Consider the following 25,317-nt stretch of genomic DNA (forward strand, 5'->3'; position numbering starts at 1 on the left):
CCATTTCGAGTGACCTTGTCTTTGGTGTTATTTAGATTCTAGGTGTGCCTTTTTCCCTCTCACATAGTAAGTCAGTTCTTACCATCCTCTGGAAGTCTGTCATTTCTTCATTGATTTGAATTGCCACCTTCACTGTGCATTGTGTTCTCTATGTGCAGGGTCTGTCTCCAAACTCTGTCATTGCAACAGGGCTACATTTTTTATGCCTCTAATTTTGTCATATGTATTAGTATCTGTCAAGGATAGGGCCTTTCTTGTTACTTTTCTTTTTCAAAGTTAACATAACTACTCAGGACCGTTATTCTTTCATATAAATTTTTAATATGTCTACTGAATATCTAAAAATGTATGTCTGTGATTTTATTAAGACTTCATTGGATGTGAAGGTTAATTTTGGAGGAATTGTCATATCAAATTATGTCACCCAAGAACATGCAGTATCTCTCATTTGTTGATATCTTCCATGCGTTTTATTAGAGTTTAAATGTTTTATTCTAATAGGAAGGTTCCATATTTTGGAGTAAGGTAATTCATGGTTACTTTTGATTTTATGGCTATTGTGCATGGTATCTTTTAAAACTACATTGTTTAGTCTTATGAAGTTTGGTAAGTTGTGCTTATGAAAGGTTAATAAAAAACTGGTACATCACAGAGATAAATGAATAGACTGCTGGCATACTAATAAAGTGTAAAATATAGATATAATAGATGAAATAACTTTAGTAATAAAGATAAAATAAGGAATTATAAAAATAGTTTTATGAACAGCTACATATTTCTAAATATGAAATGTCAAGATTGTTGTAAGGAGAAATGGGAAATATGATTAGAACAGTGATTTTTTTTTTTTAACAATTTAAGTGGTAAAGACCCTCCAGATTTAACTAGGATTTGCAGGTGAGTTCTACCAAATATTCAAGGAATAGTCAATTCATACTTTATCCAAATTTTACAGAAAAAAAGAAAAATGAAAGTTTTGCACAGATTATTTGCTGAGGCCAGCGTGAGCCAGTTGCTACTCACGATGAAAACTACATGAGAAGAGAAGAGACATGTTTAGGCTCATTTGCCTTGTGAATGTTGTCTTGGATTGTAGAGAGGGTTCAGTGTCAGAATGGGTTAACTATTCCAATAAAACATTATGTATAGACAGCAACATTTGAATTTTATATAATTTTCCTATATCACAAGATATTCTGTAGATTTTTTTTTAATCCATCTAGATATGTGAAAACCATTCCCAGCTTTCATGCTGCACAAAAACAGGTTTGTTCAGATTTGGCCTGTGGATTACAGGATACCCGCCCCTGATCTAACTTTATGAATTGATAAATTCAGCACACTATTAAAATGAATTGTGCCCCCCCTTTTTTATTGCTGTGAGGAAATATGCTGGGCACATCCCATTGCTTTTCAGTGGAATACCCCTGCGGCAGTTTGTGCTGCTCTTTGTTGACACTCTTCACCCCCGATGACTGTCCTCCCTTCCTAGGTTTACACCCTTTACTCATCTGCAGAGCAAATTTGCTCTGTTGTTTTCTCTACTTCATATCCACTATGCCAGTCTGGTCTTGCCCCTTAATGCTTTGGGGGTGTATTTCTAAATTTTCTGCCATTGTTCACAGTGGAAGTTCCAGACATCTATCATTTATTCTGAGCACCCTAACTTCTGTCTTTTTCATTTTTGTATATGAATTTAGCCTCATGTTTCACCAAGAAAGTGAAGTCCATGTGTATTCTTTCAACTGACTATTGACCAGCAAAGACACCTTAGAGAGAGGGAAAACTACAGTGTATGTTGGGGAAAGCTATTTGTTAACATATATAAATGTAAAAAAGATTAATATCCAAGCTGTATTGTTAACAACAATTAAAAAAAACCTATGAGTTAAATCAGAAAAAAATAACCCAGTAGAAAAATGGATGAAATATTTGACAGGTGTTTCATAGGAGTAGAAATCCTCATGGCCAATAGTTATGAAGAAAAGCGTAATCACATTAATTGTCAGGGGAATATAAAATAATCATAAAGATAACATCATTTACCTACCAGATTGACAAAAGAGAAAAAGATTAAGGTATCAACACATGAACTCCTTCTATTCTTGATATGGAGTACCTGGGATTAAGTTGGTATAGCTAATTCAGGAAAGTTATTTGACATTGCCTGGTGAGGTCAAATATGCCCATCCCACCAGGGCACTGTGAAGAATGGATTGCTAAGAAATCGTTGACTGCATTTGTGGCTCAGGGGTCAAGTATGGGAGTGTTGATGAGGTTAGTGTTTGTGAATTAAGTGTTGGGAACAGAGGTCACCAGTAGAAAAATGGAGGAGCTCTGGCACATTGATACTCGAAATTCTCTCCAATCTCAGGAAAGGAATAAACCACAGCTACATCCAAGGGAATGTATTTATTCTCTGTTACAAGTAAATGTATTTCCTGCTACTTAAAATCAAGAGTTCAGTAAACATTTTTACTGTATAAATATTTTTGTTTGAAAAATATGATTGATATTTTGGCCATTATCATGAAAATTTCTTGGAATTATAGGGAAGTTTAGGCAAGTTAAATACTAAAATTAGATTTAAAACTGTCTTCCTTTTCCTATCCCTCCTCTGTTCCCTTCAGCCCCCCTCATATTTTTCTTTTGAAATTGTGAGGTCCTTGGTGTGGACTTGGTATGGTTTATGCATCCTCGAGCTGATGAGCAGCAATTTTGCTTTTGTTTACAGAAAGCACTGCACTGATACTTAAATGCATGTACATGGATATACATGTGTGTCTGTTCTGAATTCTACTCATCCATTTGTTTTACACTTAGCAGATATTTTTCTAGTCTTCCTTGATGTCAAACCTTTATGATTTTTTGCTCTTTATTTGTAGTCTTAAGAGGATCTCTTTTTGGAAGGTCCTAAATATATTTACCTATATTTTGGCTTATATTTGTGGTTTTATTTTGAGCATTTAGTTCTTTAATACATCTGAAATTTGTTTTGGGGAATAATGTGAAGTAGGGACCCAAATTTATTTCTTCCAAATGACTACCCAGTTGTTCAACACCACTTGTAAAGATTGATCCTCTGATTGGGATTTTGACTACTAGCTCAGATTTTTGGAATACTTGTTAGGACCAGCCGCTGTTCCAGGCAATGTTGTAGTAGTATTATCTCCTAAAGGTCAACCCCCACCAGCCTGCACCCTGACATTTTACAGCTGAGCGGGTGATGATTCTCCAATGTAGCAGGCAGCTAAGAAGAGGAACTTGGATTTTAACCCTTGAGCCCAGCTTCAAACCCCAGGCTCTAGACCTTAGGTGAAACAGGAAAGGTTTGAATTTATCCTTTGTTTGCCATAAAAGAAAAAAACAAACAAACAAACACCAGAGTACTATTTCTCAGGTTTATTTTGACATAATTTCTGATAAAAAAGAAGGCAGAAGATCTTTTAAATTTTTTGAGAATTTCATCTAGTTCTAAAACTTTGGCATATGACCAGTAGTACAAGTGATTTTATCACTTGATTAAGTAAACATTGGTGTTTTATTTAATATTGAAATTACTATCAGTTGCTTCATGATTTTTCTGAATTCTTTGTTCTCTTGTACCTTGACATAAAATAAATGGTAGAATGATTTAGAGATTTTTAACCAGATTGTCCTGCATTGAGATCCTAGCTGTTGTGCTTATGTATTTCCTTGAGTTACTAATTAAACTTCTTTGAACCTCTGTTTTTTGCATCTTTAAATTAGGTTATAATACTGAGGGGGTGGTATGATATTTAAATAAGATAATATTTGTAAATTTGCTAGCAAGATACATAATATGTGGTAAATATGCTATCTTAATTTACTTTTAAAACATGCATATGAAGCCCTTGTCATAGATTGGTGATTTGCTTTTCCCATTTATATCTCTTATAAAGAACTACTCTGAGGGATATAATAACTATTATTTGGGAGATTTTTTTAAAAAAATCTTGAGTGCATTATAGTTATGCACCAAGAGGGGAGTTCATTTTGAAATATTCATAAATACATACTAATGAGTGCATACAATTTGCTCCATTTCAATCCCCAGCATATTTGGGAGATTTTAGGTTAAGTTCAAAGAGTCAATACTTAGCTAATTGTTTTTAAATTGACAAGTGATAGATAATTTCATCCTTATCTAATTTTTCTGAGTAGGTTTCTATCTTAAGTAATTGTCAATTCAGTGTCTTTGAAAAATGTATTTCTGTTCTTTTTCTTATGTTCCTTTGTTTAACCATCCTAGGATATGTAGACAGGTTTTTCCTAGAGAAGTAGTTTTAATATATCTCAGTCTATTATATATAATAATTTAAATGTTTCCTCCTTTATGATTTCAAAATGTGCTTTTAAAATTAGCCACTTAGGAGGCTGGGAGTGTAGCTCAGTGGTAGAGCACTTGCCTGGCACATGTGAGACTAACTGGGTTCCATCCTCACCCCCAAATAAAAATACCTAAATAAAATAAAGGAATTATGTCCGCCTTAAACTAAATTTTTTAAAAATTAGATACTTAGGTCTTCATCATTATATATAATATGTTAACATGAAGTATTAAATTAGGCCCTGAGTCTCTTCATAACTCTGAGATTCTCTCATTCTGGGAAGGGTGCATAATCTAAAATATTTTCTAGAAGAGATATCAAGTTTATCTTTTACTAGTCTCCAAATAATTTTACAGTTGTGTGTTTCTTTTAAAAATTCAGTAAATTATTTTATATGGTGAAATGAATTAGTTACGCATTGTTATATTTTATATGATACCGAAGAATGAATTAATTTTACTCAAGTAAAAAAGGGACAATTTTAAAATTTTCTTTTAAAATTTGGATATTAAATCATGTAGTTTCTCTGCATTATCATTTATAATTATCAACATATTGTTTGGCATATTTGTGAAAAGGTTGATCAGGTCCAAGCAGTTGAATGTCCAGGAGAAAGATGACGATAATGGATCATCAGTTTTTACAGACGTCTTTGGTATTATGTGTGCAGCTTATACTGCACCTGCGTGTCTTTGGGTTGGATATAAAAGGCATCTTTTCAGTTAAGTGGTTAAATGGTTAAATGTAGTATGCTAAAGGTAGTTTTTACCAATCACCTAGAAACCCAAACAGTTTACCTCCTGAGGAGAGTGAGGGGCTTTCTGTTTTGATGAAATGCGCAGGGGTCCTGTCGCGGTGGAGTTAAGCAGCGCGCTTTGTCCTTCTCCCCTCTCTCCTCCAGGTGCCGCGGTGGCCGGCATCTACCGAGTGGCAGGGAAGAACATGGCCCCGCTGGAAGCGCTGGTATGGGGCGTTGGGCAGACCGTATTGACATTAATCATCTCCTTTTCAAGGATCCTCGCCACACTTTGAGGTTTCTGAGGGAATGTCTTATTTCACATAAGGAAACAGATGTACAGATTCCCTGAAATCGGCATTGTGAAGGAGCTGTGGACCGAGCCAGTCGAAACCGAAGGAAGACAGACCTTGCGCTGTGTGGAAAGACTGCCCTCTGGCGTCCAAGTGATTGCACTACCGCACTGCACCTTACGTGCCTCCGTCCCAGGCAAGGTGCACAAGACCCATGTGAAGCCTCAAGAAAAAGCACCTTGTTTAGCTGCCAATCAGGTTAACATTGGTGTTGAAATCATTGTTCTTAACAGTGTTGTGTTAAGTTACAGGGACGTTTTGAGGAATTGATATATGTGCCAAACTTTTCTTTTTGACATTGATCATGTGACAGTTTGCAAGTGTAGATGTAGATGAGTGCCGTGAACATATTTGACATGAATTCAGGTCATGTGGTAAGATTTTGTTTTGTAATGCTGAATCCCCTATGAGTGCTAAATAACTCATTTAATATGGGAGAAATTATTTGGTTTTAATGTGGAGCGTTTCTGGGATTTAGGGCTTTTTAGGCATTATTATTTAATTTATGTGGAAAATAATAGTCTTCTTAATGGAAGATGAGCTAAACTGTTTTAAGGATTCAAAGTAGACCTGTAGGGTGCATACTTTTCACTAACTGGACACCCTTTTAATAGTTTTCCTCATGCATAAATATTTTATTTATGTGAATTAAAAAACTTTATGGGTCACACATATTGTCACTTATGTGTCATAAAAATATAATTTGAAATTTTTCTTATGAATTTTGTAAGAAAAAAGTCTGAAATGCATGTTGCATTCTTTGACCCTTCTAAAGAAAGTTTGCCTTGTATCTCATGGAGAAAACATCTTTGTCATTAGCAGCAGTGGGATTATATTACTTGTTGCATCTGTCTTGATTTTTGACAAAACAATCTTTCATTCTGGAGTATTAACTATACTGAAAGAGTGGCCTAAATTAGGCTCTGGAAATAAAAAGGCTCATTTGTATATAAGTACCAAGTAAGTTATTTAGGAAGAATAATAAACTCTTCTTACTTTGGATATGTGGCAATGTCATGATTCTGCTAAGTAAAAATTGGGGAATACAATAAATAATTTTAAAACTTGGCAGTCTTAACAAATCAGTGAAATACATATATGTATATGTGTGTATATATGTATATATATATATATTTTATATATATATATATATATATATATATGTGATTAATTTCAGATGTTCAGTTTATAAGTTCCAATTTAAGTTTACTGGAATAAGATCACATGTATTAAAAGTGGCACTATCCTTTGTAAAGCATTTTAAAAGATTCTGTCAATACATAATTGTTTGTAAGAAGACAAGAAGTAAGAAAACACAGACCCTAGTCTGGTTGAATCTCCTAATGAGACTTTTTTGGCCAGTTGCAATTATAAACATGCTAACTCAAAGGAGCAGCCATTATAGAGAATACAGAGAACAGTCCAGACAAAAGAGTCCCCTCGCTTCTTTATTTAAGTCGACTTTTAAAAATGGAGGTTCAATTTAGATCCCATTTAAATTTAAGACTCCTGTTACCTATGCTACTTTTCCTCCATCAAAAAGAATATATTAATTTAATGTGAGAGTTGGGAAGGAGGATACTTTTACCTATAAGTGGAAGCCAGTTTTAAGGGTTTACTGTCACTAGCTTAGAAATTTGTTCAGACAGCAACAACCAATTAGCAAATATTCAATCTTAAAGATCTTTGAAGTAAATTTTAAAATTGATTCTTTTTATTTTGTACAAATCTACTATTAATTTATGTGTTCTTTATATTTCTAATGTTTCCTCAAATTAAATTTAGACATAACTTTTCCAGGTCAATTTGATTTCTCCTTTTCTGTTGGACTTGAATTGTATTCTTTCTTTACTTTGGCTATCCTATCAATAATTTAAAGCATTTGTATTCTAGAGGAATTACCAATAACGTGAAAATTGTTTTAGAAGTACAGAATGAATTTTTTAAACATATGGAAATTTTATGATTTAAGAAAATTATCATGGTAATATGGAGCACATGGTTGATAATCCAAAATTAGTCAGAAAATAACATGGACATTGAATATATGAATACGTGGACCAAAGAGATCTGAACTCTTGTTTGTACTCTAGAATGAAAGTATAACTCAGTGGTTAATAGTTAGTCTGTAGTTGTCCTGCAGCTGTCTCATTATCAAGTTGACTTACATTAAGGTTTGGGTGTGTATGTGTGTGTACTTTTAATTTGGGGGGATATTTTTGTTTCCGTTGCTGTTCTCAGTTATTCCCATAGGGATTTTGTAGAACTGGCACTCTTTTCATGTTTTGAAATGCAGTTGAATAGTATGAATTTATGAAATTGTTTTAATAGCTATTTATATGCCAAGGTTTTTTAAAAGTGAGTAGTTTTCCTATAGAGACGAGATGTTTAATGATATGTATGTGTACACATATGTATCATTATATACATATATAGAGAGCTATATATGAATACAGTCTAACTGGAAAGCTTTTGTTAATGAACACTTTCATGTTCTAGTGGAGAATTTGATATATTTGTTTAGTTGAATGATCTTTTACATAGAGGATGTTTGAGATTTTTGAATTTTGGAAAAGTTTTCTTGGTTTAATAGTGCCGGAGACCCTTGTTTGGGACATGACAAAAGTCCTTATTGACATAGTTGGGTTACAATTTCTTAAAATTTGTATGTGATTTAGCAGTAAATTTTCTTTGTGACAAAGTGCAAGAAGGAAGGGGTAAATCCCCTGCTGTTGACACTCCTTTATTTTAAAAATGTTCAGTAAAATATTGCTGATAGTAAATCAATTCCCCAAAGAAGGAACTCTATAAACCCAAAGTTGTTTCTTAACATACTGGTTAGACATGGCCATAGATGGGTTAGCCAGGAGCCTCGTGCAAGCTACCAATTTAAAAACTTTAGAAGAAGGGAGGTACAAGTGGTCTGTCCCCTGGCATAGTTCTTTGGTCACCTAGGGTCGAGAAAGTCCTAAATGATGGCCATGTTCCCTGCTCACAGCTTAATTTTTATTTTAGGTCATACTGCTTACCAAACAGTGTGGTAGTTTGTTTCCCCGTCTCCTTTCCTCATATTTGTAGCACACATTTTCACTGCTACATTTCCAAACCCACATCACTTCTGTTTGTATTTTAAATGACAGAAAGAAATGAATTGGCCTGTATATTTTCTATTGGTGATGTAAGGAATAGGGATGATTTAAAATCAAAGAGTTTTTTGGAAAAGGTCTTGGAGCACCCTGAGGAAGATGAGGGGGTGGGCCTGCCGCATTAACCTGCCCGGGCCATGCTCACGACCAGCTCATGCAGTTTTGTAAAGACTTTTTGCAGATCTAGGGTGTGCAAAATGCTGGACCAAGCGTTGTCTGCTTTACAGCAGAGATGACCAGGAAGGGATTCCTGTCCTCCAGTCCACCAAGAGCTGGCTTAGAAACAATTGCAAATCCTAAAACGGTTGGGACTCTTGGCTTCCTGATTCTAGTTAGAGTCTGATCCTGTTGCCTGCGCTGTGATTCTGATTTTCCCACTTCATCCACTAAAGGAAATTTCAGTAACTGAGTTGTCATCGCCGTGGTGCAGGAGAGGACTGGACTCTCAGCCAGCGACTTTGGCTTGAGTCCAGGCCCTGTAGCTTGTCGACTTTTTGATGTGAACAAATCACTTAACATCTCTGAGCTTCTGTTCATACAGTGTGAAGTGTGATCAATACTGCTTATGGTTTTGTGAGGATTATGTGAGATTATTTACAAATTCAGGCAAAGTAATATGTGTTTGACAGTAAATGATCCTTAGGTAGTTGCCTGAATTTTTCTTAAATAACATTTTGCAAAACCCAGTTGCATATGTTTTATGAAATTCACCTATTTTCATTTATTTCTACATTTTTAACATGAAAACTAAAAGAAGAAGAAAAAAGTCTTTATAAGAGACTAGGTTATAAACCTAGTCCTTCACATTTTCTCTACCCCTTTGTTTTTAAAATCAACAGATATTTATCTGAGAACGCCTCTGGGCTTCAGTGGTGGTAGAAGTGGCCAGGGCAAGCAGGATTGAGTTACAGGTTCGGTGCCACAGGTAGAAGTGGGACAAGAGTGGAGGTGACCAGCATTTTTCCTCCGATTCACTTAAGATATTCATTAACTCTCTGTTGTATGCAAATTATTATCCTGGTTTTGGAGACAGAAAAGTGGGTGAGAGTCAGCCCCTCTGTCACATATGTCCCCCTTTCTTCCATGGACCACGGTGGATTGGGGTCCTGGCTGTTGTCGTTGTTTTGTTTACTGATTGGGTTTTTTGTTGTTGGTTTTGACCATTATTTTAAATGTATGTTCATTTTATAATTCAGGAAGTAACAAGATACTAAGAGCACTTTTGGAAATATTCTCAAACTACTTCATTCTTACTGTCCCCAAGTTTTCTCAGAAAGTCTCAAACAACTTCTTTAAACATCCTTATTTATTTTGTTTTCAAGATTAAGAGGAACATGCAAAAAGTCACTGAAGAAATTCTAGTAGACTTAGATTGCAGAGAAGTTTGGTGACATGTGTTGGATAGCTGGGTAAAGTCCTGTGATATGATAATCAGGAGTGAGATTCTCCATGGTTAAAATGGACGAGTCATTGAATGTCTCATTATCTACCGTAATTTCCCATCTTTCTGAAACTCTCCAGGTAGAAGGAAGATCATTTGATTGGCTTTTCAAATATGTGGTACCACTTTTTAGCAGGAGGAAGTTTAAAGATAGGAAATATTAAGGGACCACAGGACAAACCTGTGACACGTGACTCTAGCTCCCTCCTTCTGTTAGGCTGGAGCTATCCTGTGCAAGAGTGTGTGCCGCCTGTTTACACAGCACGTGTACCTTTGTATGTGGGCTTCACTGAAGCAGCATGTGGTGCTAGGTCACCCCTCCAACTGAGGGTCTGGTGGTCATGGGCAATACAGTGTTGTTCAGGACGTTGTTGAGTGAGTTATCTCAACACACATTTGTGAATTTGTTTGGGGCAATACTACATGAAGTATTTTCAGTAAATGTGGAGATATGCTGGTTAATTCTTGATTAAATTAGTGGTATTGCTCAAGTCTCTAAGCTGAGCTGTGAACTCTGATCCCTTCTCCCTGACTGAGGGGGTTCGTTTTGACATTCTTTACATCCCTTGAACATATGTTGAGCTTACATAATAGCCCTTCCTTGATTTTGAGAACTAATTTAGCAGTTTCTTTAAAATCTTCCTCCTTTTCCCAAACAGATGCCATATGTCATGGTTTAGACACACGCACAGCTTGTTGATGGAAGAGGAAGTGCTGGTTCAGAAGAGAATTTTCCACACCTGTGGTTATGCAACTGTTACTGAAAAATAACTGGGCAAGTCCAGACAGCATGAACCTCTGCACATTTTTTTTTTTTTTAAGATTCTATACTGTACACATTCACAGTATATCCCTCCTTTGTAGTAACTTGACTGTCCCCTTTTGGGGAATGTCTTTAGGTCTTAAACCGAAACTGGAAAGTATGTGACACAAAGACACAGGAAGAGTCACCATAGTGCATGGTCACCTGAATCCCATCACTATGATGCCTTTTCTCCTAAATACATATTGTAATCACTAAAAAACATCATTTATTTTTTAGAGCCCCATTAAATGAATGTTAGCTTGAGAGTACTACTAATGATGAAAAGTTACCCCCCACCTTTTAAATTAAAGTGGGTGCACTCAATCATTAAGTCACTTTGGGATGGAACATTTTGAAGTTTTCTTCATAGACAATAAGTCGAGACCCCTGTTCAAGGGTAGTGAAAATGACTTACCCTTAGTACTAAGTGAACTGGGAGTCTGACCGCTGGCCCTTTCCTGGTGTTGGTGACATCAAATGACCGTGGAGGAGCTGAAGAACATCCTGGCCCTCTCCTTAGCACATGCACCTTCTGACATGAGCTCCGCGTGTTTAGATGAACAAATAGGAAAATTCACAGTGCTTTTCATTTTAGCTATGTAACTTGGTAAAATTCATCTAATTTTACTCTGAGTATTAGCCCCTGACTCCAGTCATTCTGGAATGAGGGGAGCAACTACTAAAATGTCTTTATTTAAATAGTAAAAGTACAATTTACCTGACAGGTATTAAGACTCACTTTCAAATTGTGCTAACTCTCAGACCACTGATGAATCATTTAGTTAAATCACAGTACCGTTCGTAAAAGCTAAATGATACCTTAGTGCCTTGAAAGTTAAGATACTTTTGCAAAGTGAATTTAGAGATTCAGGATTGGCACCGATGAGTTGGCTTGGGGCACGTCACCTATGAATGGGAATCCAGAGTTTAGGAAGGGTGTTGTTGACACGGGTGTTGGCCACCGACTCCTTATGGTTTGGTGTGAGCCGGTAATTGAGCCATTGGCCATGCCAGATGACAGCTGCTTTCATTATGTTTTCATGATGTGGCTTTTTCCTCCACTTTTTTCTTTTTCCAAGTATGAAATTTGGAGGGGGGTGTAGTCAAGCAAATTAAATGTGGGATTTTAAAGTTTAGTTTTGTTGTAAACTAGAGATTCTAGTGTGAACAATGTTAGTTTTATATTGTAGTACAAGGGCAGACACTTTACGTAACCTTTAGAAATATGTTGACCATCAGGGATTTATTTTTACTATAGAAATACTAAATGTACTGTGAAGCTTCAAGACGGGAGGGATCCACCTTGGAGGGGTAGTACACAGAACAAAAGGATATTCGACATTATGTGAACACAATTCCCCCCTTCTGTCAAGAGTATAAACTACGCTGTATGAGTATGTGTACTGCATGTTTACATAATAGTTTAATTTTGAAGGATTATTTAAAGACTATGTTTATATATAATACCTAACAAGCTGTAAATATTGTATACTATTGATTTTTAATTTTATATAAGCAATTTTTTATTTCCCAATTCATGTACAAATCCCATTGTGTATATAGCATAATTTCCTGGAGAACACAAATTTTGCAGTGAATTTTAAGTATTTTAATTGCAGAAAGCATCAAGTCAGCCTTAGAGATGTTGATCTTCATTTTAAATTATTTTTCACCACTCATTTTCTTCAAAGGGCAGCAATAAACATACGCAAGTTATTTTTGATTCTAGAAAGTTGGTCTACAGAGATCTAGGTTCCAGTTCATTGCTTTAAAGAAAAGATGCACAATTAATATCATCCAGTGTCTGATCACGAGGTCCACGTGTGGCTCTCCTCTTTGTAATATACAGGGTGAACTCTGCCGACACACAAAACATCTGTTAAAAGTGAATCCAGCACTTAACTGTCATTACACAGAATTTATTGGATTAAAAATTTGTAATATACAGTATTTTAATAAAGTTTCTGTATTCAATTTCATGCACTTATATATAAATAAACCTGTCTTTAAAAGCTTTATGTAGTGTTTGACTCTTGGTGACATAACGTCTCCACTCACCCAGGGTGCTTGGTGTCCTCCATGCCCTCTTGTCACTTTTCTGGGCCAGTTTTATGTATGGATTTTGGAGGTAGTGCTGAAAAGGTACGCAACAAATCTAATGATAATGTAGGCCTCATTTATAGATTTGCCTACGTCAACTCCTGGGCCACATATGTATCTCGTTCTGAGAATTATTGTTTTAAGATGCATGCCATCACTTTTCATAATAATGCACAACCATTTCTTGATTACCTAACATCTTGTAGATACTTCATGTATATTCTTCAACACTGAAGGTAGCTATTCAGGTTTCCATCCACATTTTGAGGTTCAGAGAAGGTAGAAATCTTTTCAGAGCCACACAGCTAACAACTACTGAGCTGAGGATTTCCTGCTCTGTTACCTGTGTTTTTCCCCATTATTCTGAGTTGGTTTCTACAGAATATTCTAGAAGCTCTTGTGTATAATGAGATATACAAAGACCAGATAACATTATGGAGAGTTGAATTGTCAAATTTATGCATAATTTGAATTTTTGTTAGATTTCTTAGGAAAGTGTTAGACACTCAAGTAGGCCCAGAACTCATCCTGCCTGAGGAGATCAGAGCCAACAACCAGTGCCTGTAAACATAATCAGCCCTGCTGGAATAAAAACTAGCTTAACTTTTTACATTGTGCAAGTATAATGGAAGTAAACATGTTTTCACAAACACTGACATGGCTACCTCACATCATTACCAAATTGAAATATATTTTCTTTTTTTTCCAGGGAACATATTCATTCCATTATAAGGTTATAAAATTACTGAATATGTTTCCTCCTTGACCGTGAATCTTAAATTCTTGGACAAAATTCTTGGGATCAAAAAAAAAAAAATCTTGAGATCACAAGTTTTCTGTTTTGATTTTTATCTTTGACTCCTGAAGTGATACTTTTGTAGTGTTTTGGTAATAGGTGAGCTGCGGTTGTGCAGGCACCACGGTTCAGATTTATCCCCCATGCAGGATGATGATGCCTCTGTCACAGTCTTAGGGTGGCAGCTGAGCCCCTCAAGAGGCTTGTAGAGGAAGAATGTGTCGGGTTTGCTGAGTAGATACTGATGCCAGGAAGTGGAACCTTCATTAATTCACAGAATAGAACCTAAAAGCTTTAGGGTACAGAGAGGAAAGTAGAAAGCACCCAGGGCAGATCCTCCAGGAGTAGAAATTGGGTTTGTCTCCAGCTTCTAATGAAACTTTAGGAAGAAGAATCTATCCCATATCACCGCTCCTGTTTATTTGCTCTTAGTTTCCCACTATTTTTTGCCACCAGATATTTCTTTTGGCCAAGTTTATGAATATTCTTCAGACAGGAAATTCTGGAGACTGATTGCAAAACAGTTCCATCAGGTGAACTACTTGCAAGGCAGCAGTTCCATCACTAGATGGCACAATAGTCCTATTTTATTTCTCTCCTTGCTCTTGGGCATTCATTCTTCCCTAGGAACACAAATTAACTCTGCACTTTTGAACTCACTCCCGTAGGATGCATCTAACAATTTTTTTTTTTCTAAAATATATGAGAATAAGCCAAACATGAGCAAAATTACTAATGAATTTTACTGAGGAAAGTTAAGATTCAGGGTTGTTTGCAAGTCAGAAAATCACTAGTATGATTTTTGATAAGCCATTACTCTGGCTTGATTTATGCATTTTTCTTAAATTAAATCTGTTAATGCATAATGACTTGTTACCACATTGAATAGTCGTCACTTCTAGTGACAGGTACATAACCTAACAATCAGTCTTGAGATAGTAGCCTGAGAGTTGATTTTAAGCTTGGCCAAGCCAATCAACTTGTGTGATCTTCAGTTTTCATGTCAGGAATCAGGACAAATATCTCATGTTGCAGTAGTGAGTACACTCTACATGTTCCACCTTGTCCTCTTGGTCTTTCGTGTCTTGTCTGCACGAAACATAGAGGGATGATGTAGTTTTAGAATTGTCCTACCTGTTTTGGTAGTAAGCCGAAATGTGTTCTGACACAGCACAGTGCGTTTTTAGAGAGAATTTGTTTCAGATTTCAACTGTCCCCTTGAACCGTGGCCTGCTACTATTACAACAGAGCCTAACAAGGGAATTTTTTTTTTAGAAACCTACTTCAGCGGGAAGGAGCCTGGTTAGAAAGCAGAATGGATAAACTTGCTCAGCTAGCAAATTCCTGGCATTCCCTTAGCCAAATATGTACAGGATGAGGAAGTCAAAACAGCCAACATAAATTAGTCTGCGGTTGGTCCTGAATCACCCGTCAACTGCATATCATCATCTGCCCCCTCAGATCCTGGTGCCAGTGAGCTTCTCTACTTTACCATTCTGTAGACAAGCTGTAGTCCAAACTCAGAGAAGAAGGGCTGATCTTTTCAGGGCCCAAGTTCCATTGCATAGTGTAGAGACAAATGAGCCCACGCATTCTGGGTCTTAAATCAGGACTGACCTTAGGACACCAGAGAAGAGGACCAAACATTTTTTCATGAAACTTTTCCTGCCCCTTTCACGTTCTTTGGGAATTGGTGTCAGTGGTCAGCTCAGAAATGTGATATAAGAAGACACTCTTGTTACCTTTGATGTGGAAAACAGGAGATGAGTAAGGGCTGTAGTCAGGTTGAGGCCAACCACAATTTTAAGAGGCTGAGGAATTGCAAGCCCTGAGCATGCTACCTGAGTGCTGAAGGAATGGGATCCGGTCATCTTCCTGGGTCTGACCCCTTGAGCACACAGACCTCCCGATAGAACCATCTCTCTGTGCCAACTTCTTTTCAAATAAACATGGAAATAGATGGAGTCCTCCTGTCTTCTCATAAATAGAATTTGCCAATTCAATGGGAAAGCATCAGCATGGGCCTGTTTTCTGAGCCTTACCTAGACCAGGACCAGCTGGGCTTCATGAAGTTGATACGTGCATGTCCATTGTGTTCTTTGATCAGCCTGCAGACTTCTTACTTGAAACTTGTTTAACTTGGGGATCTGTTGCAAGGTGAATGAGAAGGGAGGAAACTTTTCAATCTAAACCATAACTTTTGGTTGTGATGTGTGTGTGTTGGCAAGTATCTAGAGGAAATATGTAAAGCCTGTATTATTGATAATCATTGCAGTAACATTGGCATTCAACTTTTATATCTATCGATCTATCATCTCATTTTTATCCTCATACTCTGTTCTTATTTGGAGGGAAGTGAAATGCCTTTTATTTTTCAGTGTTGGGGATCAAACCAAAGGCCTCGTGCATGCTAGACAGATGAGTTAACAGCAGCAGCCCCCAACTTTTTTCTGAAATATTATATTTAGGGGAGGGCAAAAAAAGGTCTTTCCTGAAAACTGGACAGCTATTTTACAGATGTCAATTCCAAGAGCAGACCTGAGCTGGCCACAGCAACCCAGCAACCCATTGCTGGTACTCTGATGATCCTTGGGGGCCTGAAGGAATCCTTGAAAATGGAGCACTTCCTGGGTGTCCTGGAGCTAACTCAGCCTCCTGCTACAAAGCTTTGCTTTCAGTCTTTATAAAGGAGACAGGTGCAGCTCAGAGGCGCAGCACTTGCTTGGCATCTTGATGCATGAGGCCCTGAGTTTGATGCCAACACTTCAAAAAAAAAATCCAGAAAGACTCAAAGACTCAAATATTCACACACCAGGCCTTATTTGGGGAGACAGTTAACCTGTTTTCTTCTATCAGGAATATCTTACTTGTGAAAAATTCCATGCCAGTAATGCTCAAATCAGTTGGCACGCCCCCATTTTTAATTAAGGTTGATTTGTTTTCTTTTTCAAGATCTGGCTGAACAGAGCAGACTATTTCTTTCACTCCCTCAACAACATTCTTTTCAGAATCTGGACTCGTGGTTGCTGGTTCAGCGCACACCACCAGTTATCTGGATGGGAAAAGCTGCCAAGTCCAAGCACAGCTGTGTAAGCTTTCTCGGATATCTGAGTCCAAAACAGGCAAAGGAAAAATGGCTCACTTTTGATATCATAGAAGTGGCACAGAGTGTTAGGGACAGTGGAGGCGAGCCTCAAGAATGTCCACCGCAGGCTTGTCGCCTGGGATGGGACTGTGGCCCCAGAGTCAGCTGGAGCAGAAACATCCACCCACCACGTCAGGAGTCATTGTCACACTAGTGACTGTACCAGGGAAGCTATTAAAAGCCTGAACTGAAATTTAGAGTTACAATGGTGTCCATAAATAAAGAGCAGATCAACATTGTCAACTTCACAATAGAAGAGACAAGAGGCTGAGATAATATATTGACAAAAAGAATTCTAACCACTTTACACATACCACTTGCTATTCAAAAAATATTCCTATCTCAGATGCAGATAAACTTTGACTTCCCTTACTGTTTCTGGAAGTGCTCAAGGATTTCTTTAATTGCAACACAGATGAAGAATTAAGACAGGAATACAGTAAAAAAATTTTTTTCCCAAAGAACTGTCCCCAAAATGAACAAAATAAGCCCTCAAAATAGGTTCTGTCAGGAAAGCAGGGCTTTCTCCTAAGCTAAAGTGTGGACAATCAAGCTGAAAATTAGTAAATATTGATTTCTTCTTAAATATAGATTCTGGAAAATACCAGATGTCAACGTGAAAAAAAGGATCAAATCATTTATCAGGATTCCAGATCTATAATGGACTCCTCAGGAACCCTTTGGATCTCTCGGCTGTTTTGAATCGAATCTGGTCTCATTTTTTTGTTGTTGTTCAAAACTGCCCAACGCCCCCCTACCTTTTTAACGTAATAAAAACTGCTAAAGTAAGGCTCCTGCCTCTCTCTAAAATGTTCTCACTTTTAAGCCACAAAGAAATGTGGGTCAGACTAAATGCAAATAACATTTTTTTAAGTATATTCCAAAGAACACTAGAGAGAGAAAGGCTCTTGAGAAAAAGAATCCCCTGTCCAAAAAAGTTTGGTGACGCTGGCCTCTGTATTCCTGTCTTAGTCACAATTCACACATGGCATATTAAACACTTCAGAGTTTGGCACTCTGAGTTAAGACTCTATTTGGCTTTGTTTAATTTCGTGAATTCTCTGAAAAATGTCAATAGCAATAAGGAAAATCTTCCTAACTCATTCTGGGGTTCTCTGGAAAGCATTTGCAATCATATTCTCAAAGTGCCACTGCTGTCCCCATCCCAAAAATCTCTGGGCTGCCACACTAAACCTGAAGCAGGGTTTTGGTTTCCAATCTCTCTGGCCCAGTGCCGCTCCCTGATAGCCCTCCTAGGTCAGCATCCTGCCTGGACCCTGGACTCTGGTACCTTCCTTGATTGGCCAATCTAGGCCTGGAATTTCCTAACTTGCATGTCCTTCTGAGACTTCCTGGATCCAAGCCCTGTGGCTGGCACTCTTTATTTATGTCCAAACCTGGTAGTCTGTGGATAGGGGACCCTCCTAACACCCAAGGTTGCATCTGGCAAATGTCAAATAAGGGGTTCAGATTAGATGTGAGGACATTTCAATGAAGGGGCAAGTCCCTGGGGGCTGGAACATCAGATATGGCTTCCCAGATGACTTGGCCGCAGGACAGGCTTTGGAAGATGAGTTTATACAAGCAGGGGACCCCGTTGAAGAGGAAGAGCACATGGCTGTCTTCTTCAGGTGACAGAGCCACAGAAACCCATGTATGGGGTTCAACACGGGCAAAGCGAGTTATAGATAAGAGATGCTGATGCGAGCAATTGTTGAAGGTAGGATGTAAAGGTAAACAGGGACCAGATGTAAGAGCCTAGGGAACTAGGCAGATGGAAACTTTTTGCGAAAGAAAAGTATACCTCTATCACAAATTAAAGGGAAGGTGAGGGATTGGGTAGGGTCTTAGTCCATTTCCTGTTACTATAATAAAATTTCTGAGACCAAGTCCCTTAGAAAGAATAGAAGTTTATTGAAACCTGATAATTCAGAACTGGCATCTGGTGAGGGCCTTCCTGCGGCATCTTGATGTAGCAGAGGGTGTCACATGGTGAGACAGAGCAAGTGTGCCAGCTCAGGTCCTTTTCTCAGAAAGCCACTAACACTACCACAAGGTCTCACCCTCATGACCTCATCCATCCCTAATTTCTTCCCAAAACATAGAGATCACTAATATGTGAATTTGGGGATTAAGTTTCAACACATGGACTTTTTCATTTCAGTGTCTGTGTTCTAGGTATTCAAGAGAAGGCCCCAAAACTTCCCAGTCAGAATCCTTAACCCACTTACTGGCTGGCTGACCTATTTTTTTGTGTGTGTGGGGTGGGGGTACCAGGGATTGAACTCAGGGGCACTCTACCACTGAGCCATGTCCCCAGCCATTTTTTTTTTTTTTTTGTATTTTATTTAGAGGCAGGGTCTCACTGAGTTGCTTAGCACCTCTCTGTTGCTAAGGCTGACTTTGAACTCTCCATCCTCCTGCCTCAGCCTCCTGACCCCTGCCCTGGCTGAATGATCTTGAGAACTTCATTCTCCTTGAAGCTCAATTTGCTCAAGTAGGAAATGGTTTCAAAGCCTCAGCAGGTTGCTGGGAGGCTTGACCAAGACCAAACTGGGAAAAACTGTGATCCTGGAATTAAATAGGGCTACAAATATACTTACTGCTGCTGAGAGCTCTAGCCTGCTCTGTAAACAGTGCCACATCCCAGAAAGATGAGCTACCTGGTTGTCAGCTGGTCTTTTCCAGACCCCCTGAGCGCCCTCTGCCCTGATGGCACAGGATAGAGAAAATGGCGCTCTTCAAGTAGTTCTTTGGAACTGAAGTCGCCCTTGATTTGGTGGCTACTGGGGCCTTATCTCTCCTTTCTTCATTCACAGTAGGGTTAGCTGCTGTCAGGGACACAAGCTGCCACCTGGGCTGGCTCCAGGAGTATTGACTTCCTGAAACCCAATCTGTCCAATTATCTGCTGGTGCAAAAAAGTGGGTCGGATGGAGGTGAAACCAATTGACCCCAAACTGTCAATTTTTGCCTAAAGCCTCCAAGCAAAACTTCCCTTTGTAGCTTCTCTCTTCTTTTTCAAGTTAGTTAATTGGGAGAGGGAAGGCCTGATGGGAATTCTCTGCAATGTCTCTTATCTGAACATTACCTGGGGCCCAAGGTGTTGCAAAAGAAGTAAAAATAAACTGACGTGAAGGGAGAGTTTATTTTAAACTGCAAGACGATTAGCAAGTGATCACTACAAACCCAAATCGTACTGATGTCCCTCCATCTCTGGTTTCTGTCCTACCTTCTCTCTTGTGGATTTGACCTTCTCTGTGTCTGGACAAAGGACATGGTCTCACTCTCTCCTTGTGTGATGGTGCCTCTGGTGTGTGTCACCTGGGAGAGACTTGAGTCAAGGGGAAAGAGGCCAAGGGACCAGGAAGGAAGGTGGGGACAGTGAGAGAAAAAGAGGGAATGTTGATGGGTTGGTTAATCGTTGGGATCAAGTCTCAGAGGACGAAGTCAGGAGGAAGGAAGAGCTCATTGGCTGATAGACTCCTCACGGTCCATTTTTACCTATAGGCATAAACAAAAAGTCGCTTTGTAGCTTCCAGTGCCACAGAACAGGGGGAGGTAAGAGGGAGCATGGCTGAGGGTAAATAGGTGGTATCAACGCACAAAAGTGACATCGTGCACACTGGACGCACTCATGGAGAGGACCGACCTGTCCCAAAGCAAGAGCCATGAGCCAGGGTGTTGGTGGAGAAGCTGCTGGCTCCTATGCCTGTCCACAGGGCTTCCTGGTCTAAAGTGACAGTGAGACTTCTCCCAAGAGCGTTTCTCCCCCACTCTTTATGTCTTGCACGCCTCAGAAGCCCCATGCCTGCTAAGGCCTTTAAACTTGAACTTCCCTCCTGATGAACTGCATTTACTGCAAGATCTTGGATCTTCCACGTCTACCTGATGAGAGTGGGACTATCCGAATGTCTTCCTGGATTTATAAATATGTACTTCGAGGCTTCCAGAGCTAAAGCAATAAGCTAACTAAACTAAAAAAAAAAAAATCTAAATCAATAAATAATTTAGGGAGCAAATAATTTGTTCTTGATATTAAATTGGTGGGAAAGTTCTCATGATCATCTCTGCAATGAGTGAAACATTTTTCTTTGTTTTATTAAAGACATAAAATAGCTAAAGCTGCACTATTGGGATATACTGTGGCCATATTTTATGAATCGTAGATTAGATTATCGTGTTGTATCAACATTAAATTTCCTGAATTTGAGAAGCCTTATCCTCAGGCAAACATTGGTGTATTCAGCAATAAAGGAGAGTCATGTATGTGACCTACTTTCCAGTGGTTTAGGAGAATGCAAATATCTATCTATCCGTTCATGCAGCTACAGAGAAGTATAAAGCAGACATGGCCTGATGTTAAAATTGTGTTTATCTTTGTAAAAGAGTATACGAGAGCTCTTTGTATCACGTTAGCATGTAACTACATACAATAACTTTAAATTATTTCAAATAAAATATTAAATATATATGTACACCCACATTTATAATATAGTTCCTGTTGGTATTTATAGTTAAAAAAAATTTAAGTAAGCTCATTGATTCTAGCACAGGGTTTATTTGAATGACTGCCTTCTATAAATGTGGGAGTCTTGAGGTAGATTCCTGGGTTCCCTGTGGCGAGCAAAACTTAGTTACCATGTCTCCCTGTGCCACCTAATAGTTATGAAGTGAGAGCAAATGAGAGCTCCCTCTCTCGGCCTCTGCAAGATTTAAGCTAAGTAGCTCATTTGCAAATTGCTGAAGACAACCAGCAGATTATTTTTACAATACAAGCTCCTGTGAGGACAGATCTTCAAGACCTCAGGATTCTGATGAGTGTCCTGATGTAGACATTGTCTGAAAGGTGACTTCTGGGGAGTCAGGGGTGCTCTGCAGTGCAGATTTTTTTTTCTTTTTGAATTAACTTTTTCAAAAATGACAAATAAAAATGATACATATTTATGGTGTACAGCATGATGCTTTACTTCATGTGTATTTGTAGCAAGAATAATTTTTCTGCTTTCTCTTCAAGTATACATTGTTACTAACTAAAGTCACTATGTTGTATGTTCTTCCTATAAAAGAAGACTTTTGTAGCCTTTGACCAATATCTCAGCAAGACCCCCTTGCCTCCGTCGCCGACCTCTGGGGACCATACTCTGCTTCTCCCTGTTCTTTTTCAGATTCTGCATATAGGTGAGAGCATGTGGCACTTGAATTTCTGTGCCTTGTTTCACTCACGTGATGTCCTCCATGTCGTCGTAAATGTCAGATGGATATCCTCCTTTGTTGAAGGCTGGATACTATTCCATTGTTGCTATGGTTTTGATATGAGCTGTTCCCCAAAAGCCCATGTGTTAGATGATGCAAGAATTTTCAGAGGTGGAATGATTAGATTATGAGAGCCTTACCCTAATTAGTGAATTAAACCACTGATACGGACTGACTGGGTGGTACCTGTAGGAAAGCAAGTGACTGGAGGAGGTAGATCACTGGGGTTTATATGTGTCCCTCGTGAGTGGAGCTCTCTCGGCTTTCTGCTGTCGTGTCCTGAGCTGCTCTCCTCCTCCACACCCTTCCACCATGATGTCTGCCTCACTTCGGGCCCAGAGCAGTGGAGTTGGCCCTCTATGGATTGAGTCCTCTGAAACTGTGAGCCAAAATAAACTTTTCCTCCTCTAATTGTTCCTGTCAGGTCTTTTGGTCACAGTGATGGAAAAGCTGATAAAACAGTGGTGAACATTTCCACATTTTCTTCATCCATTCCTCCACCGGTGGGTACTTAGGTTGTTCCCATGTCTGTCTATTATGAATGACTGGTGCTGCAGTCAACATGGTCTCTCCAACAGTCGTGGGAGAGCTGGATCACGTGGTACTTCTACTTGTAGCTTTCTGAGGGGCCTCCATTCTGTTGTCCATAATAGATGTGGCAACTTACATTCCCACCAACCGTGCCCAGTGGTTTCCTTCTGACACGTGGAGAAATCTCGTCCAACCCCGTCTCCTGAGAGGGTTGGAGCCTTCAGCAATACCTGCTCCTCTCTGCCTTGACCTCTGTGACATTCTCCTCTCTCCTTTCTCTTCCCATCTTTTCTCATTTTTCTTCTTTCATCTCCTGTTTCTTCTTTTTAAGTTTTGACCTGACAAGAATAAATGAGCTAATCTTTTTTTTTTTTTGGTGGGGGGCGGGGTATCAGGGATTGAACTCAGGGGCACTCGACCACTGAGCCACATCCCCAGCCCTATTTTATATTTTATTTAGAGACAGGGTCTTTGGCACTAGCCAAGGACCCTGCTGTCGGTTCAGTGAGAATCCCCTGCTCTCTCTTGAAGGCTCCTCTTCCTCATTTCCCATTCAGTGTCCCTTGCTCACTCTGCTCCTTGGCCACAAATCTCACTTACTTTGCAACTTCTCTGGTTGAACTCTCTCTCTCTTCCTCTGATCAGTAGCCCCACTGAGTAGACTCAATATAGCTTTCCTGGCCATTTTAGCAAATGTTATGATAATTTTTTTCTTTAATAGTACACTTTAGGTTCTAATGTTGATTTTAACAGAGATAATAAGACTGATCAAGGCCTGGAGGTACTTAAGAATCCAACGGGAAGAAGGATGCGCCATGGAAAGATAGGCATGCAAATAAATAAATAAGTACTGAAAGAGCAGCAGGGGTCAGTTGCTTTGAGAATCTAGAAGACAGAATCATTCTCTTGAGCATGTAAACTCTGAGCTGTGCGATAGTTTGGACCTGGAATGTCTTTCAAAGGTCCATGTGTTAAAGCCTGGTCTCGGGCCTGTGGCACTACTGGGAGGTGGTAGAACCTGTAAGGGGTGGAGCCTGGTGGGAGGAAGTTAGGTCTTTGGGGGCGGGGCATGTCCTTGAAGGGTAGCTCTTACCCTTTCCTGTCTCTCTCTTTGCTTCAGGGATGCCTAGAGGTGAGTGGCCTTCTCCACAGTGTGCACCCTGCCATGATGTCTATGCTGCCACAGGTCCCAAGGCAACTGGACCAAGTACCCATGGGCTGAATCCCCTGAAAACATGAGCCAAAACACATGCACCTTTCCTCTTGTTAAGTTTCTTTATCTTGGGTATTTTTTGCCTGATAGAGGAAGGGATATTCCTGGAAGACAACACTGAGTAGGAATCTTCCATGTCTTAACCCAGCTTAGTGATTTGCCAAGTAGAAATTCCAGGCACCGTTTTGGGACACCCCTCAAAGGACCCTGCAGGTACGGTGGAGATCCTCCAGGCCTATCCGTTGGCAGTCGGGTGCTCTACTGAGCCTGGGGGATCCTGCCCAAGGGAGAGTCATTCCAATAACACACATGCCACAGTGCTTGGCCTTGCTATCATAAGGGGAGTTACTAAAAAAGAACTTGGACTCTTTAACTTCAAATCTCAAAGAAATGCTTGACTCTTCCTTTAAAAATAAAATCACTCTTTTGGGTCTTCTGAAAGTCACTGATAAGACCAAAGGGGGTAAGGCAAAGAAGACAAACATTGGCACTGCTGTCTGGAAAATGAATCCCTGCAGGTGGAAAAATGCTTCCCTCATTTCTTCCGGGCAAGACTGGAAGCAAAGAATTCAGGCAGAAAAGCCCATGGAAAATCCGAGCAACACATTTTTAGCTGGTTGACCTTTCCGTAAGAGTAGCATCTCCTTTAAAAGGAAAAATGGTCAAAAGAATGTTGTGACTAATATTTGGAAGAGAGGCAGGAGGGGGAGCAGGACAGAGGTTAGGATAACCCAAGCCCGTGTTGTACGTTTTGGGGGGCCTCGGTGCCCCCCACTGGTCTCTCTGAACTGATGTTATGGGGACTTGCTCTTGGGTAACCAAGTCCCCACCAGTTGGAACGTGTCTGGGGAGCCATTTCTGGATTCCCCAAATAGTTCCCCACAGCTCCCTCCCATTCCTTCCTCCTTCCCCCTCCTTTCCTTCCTCTTTTCCCCCCTATTCGCATCTCTCTTTCCCTCTTAGCTCTCCTCTCACCTTCTAGAACTCGAACTTTGTTCCATCCCACCTGGGCAGAGTGCTCTGCCAGAAAAAAACCCAGAGCTGATTCTATTCTGTGTTCTGCAACATTCCCTGACGGTAGATCCTTTCTCAACATAGTCTATTGTCCCCCAAACCGAGTCAACTGCAAGTGACGTCCTGGAGAGGGCAGGGTCTGGTTGCTTGGGTTTCTTTCTACCTCCTCTTTTTTGTAGGCTTCATCTCAATTATTTTTTTTTTCATTTCTACCCTAAAATCCCAAATACCCCGGGTCTTGTAGCTGGAAATTCATAGTGCACCAGTGTGTTTTTTCTGTTTTCCAAAATGACCTGTTCCAAGGATCGTCCACGGCTCCCATTCCCTGGCTTAGCTGACAGGGGTTGAATTTTTAGGAATAAGCGTAGTGTGGAGGAAATCCACCGACGACTGGGTCAGCCAACCTCCCTTACTGTGTTACTCTCCCCCTT

At 39.3% G+C, this 25,317-nt stretch overlaps 1 protein-coding gene across 6 annotated transcripts in view; it reads left to right on the top strand.

The window, feature by feature from the left end:
- Tmem170b (transmembrane protein 170B) overlaps positions 1-25,317 on the top strand; it is a 70,110-nt gene that overhangs the window by 22,281 nt on the left and 22,512 nt on the right. The window contains exons 3-4 of one of the 6 annotated variants that reach the window (XM_027948147.2): positions 5,254-5,315; positions 5,417-6,443. The exons of 4 other annotated variants lie outside the window; for them this stretch is intronic. In XM_027948147.2, coding sequence (XP_027803948.1) covers positions 5,254-5,315; positions 5,417-5,440 — 86 coding nt within the window. In that variant the 3' untranslated portion in view covers positions 5,441-6,443. Of the gene's footprint in view, positions 1-5,253; positions 6,444-25,317 lie in introns of those variants that run through there. One more of the 6 variants, XM_027948145.2, reaches the window with a different exon arrangement.

This window comes from Marmota flaviventris, chromosome 6 (genome assembly GCF_047511675.1).
Source record: "Marmota flaviventris isolate mMarFla1 chromosome 6, mMarFla1.hap1, whole genome shotgun sequence".
Lineage (NCBI taxonomy): Eukaryota > Metazoa > Chordata > Mammalia > Rodentia > Sciuridae > Marmota > Marmota flaviventris.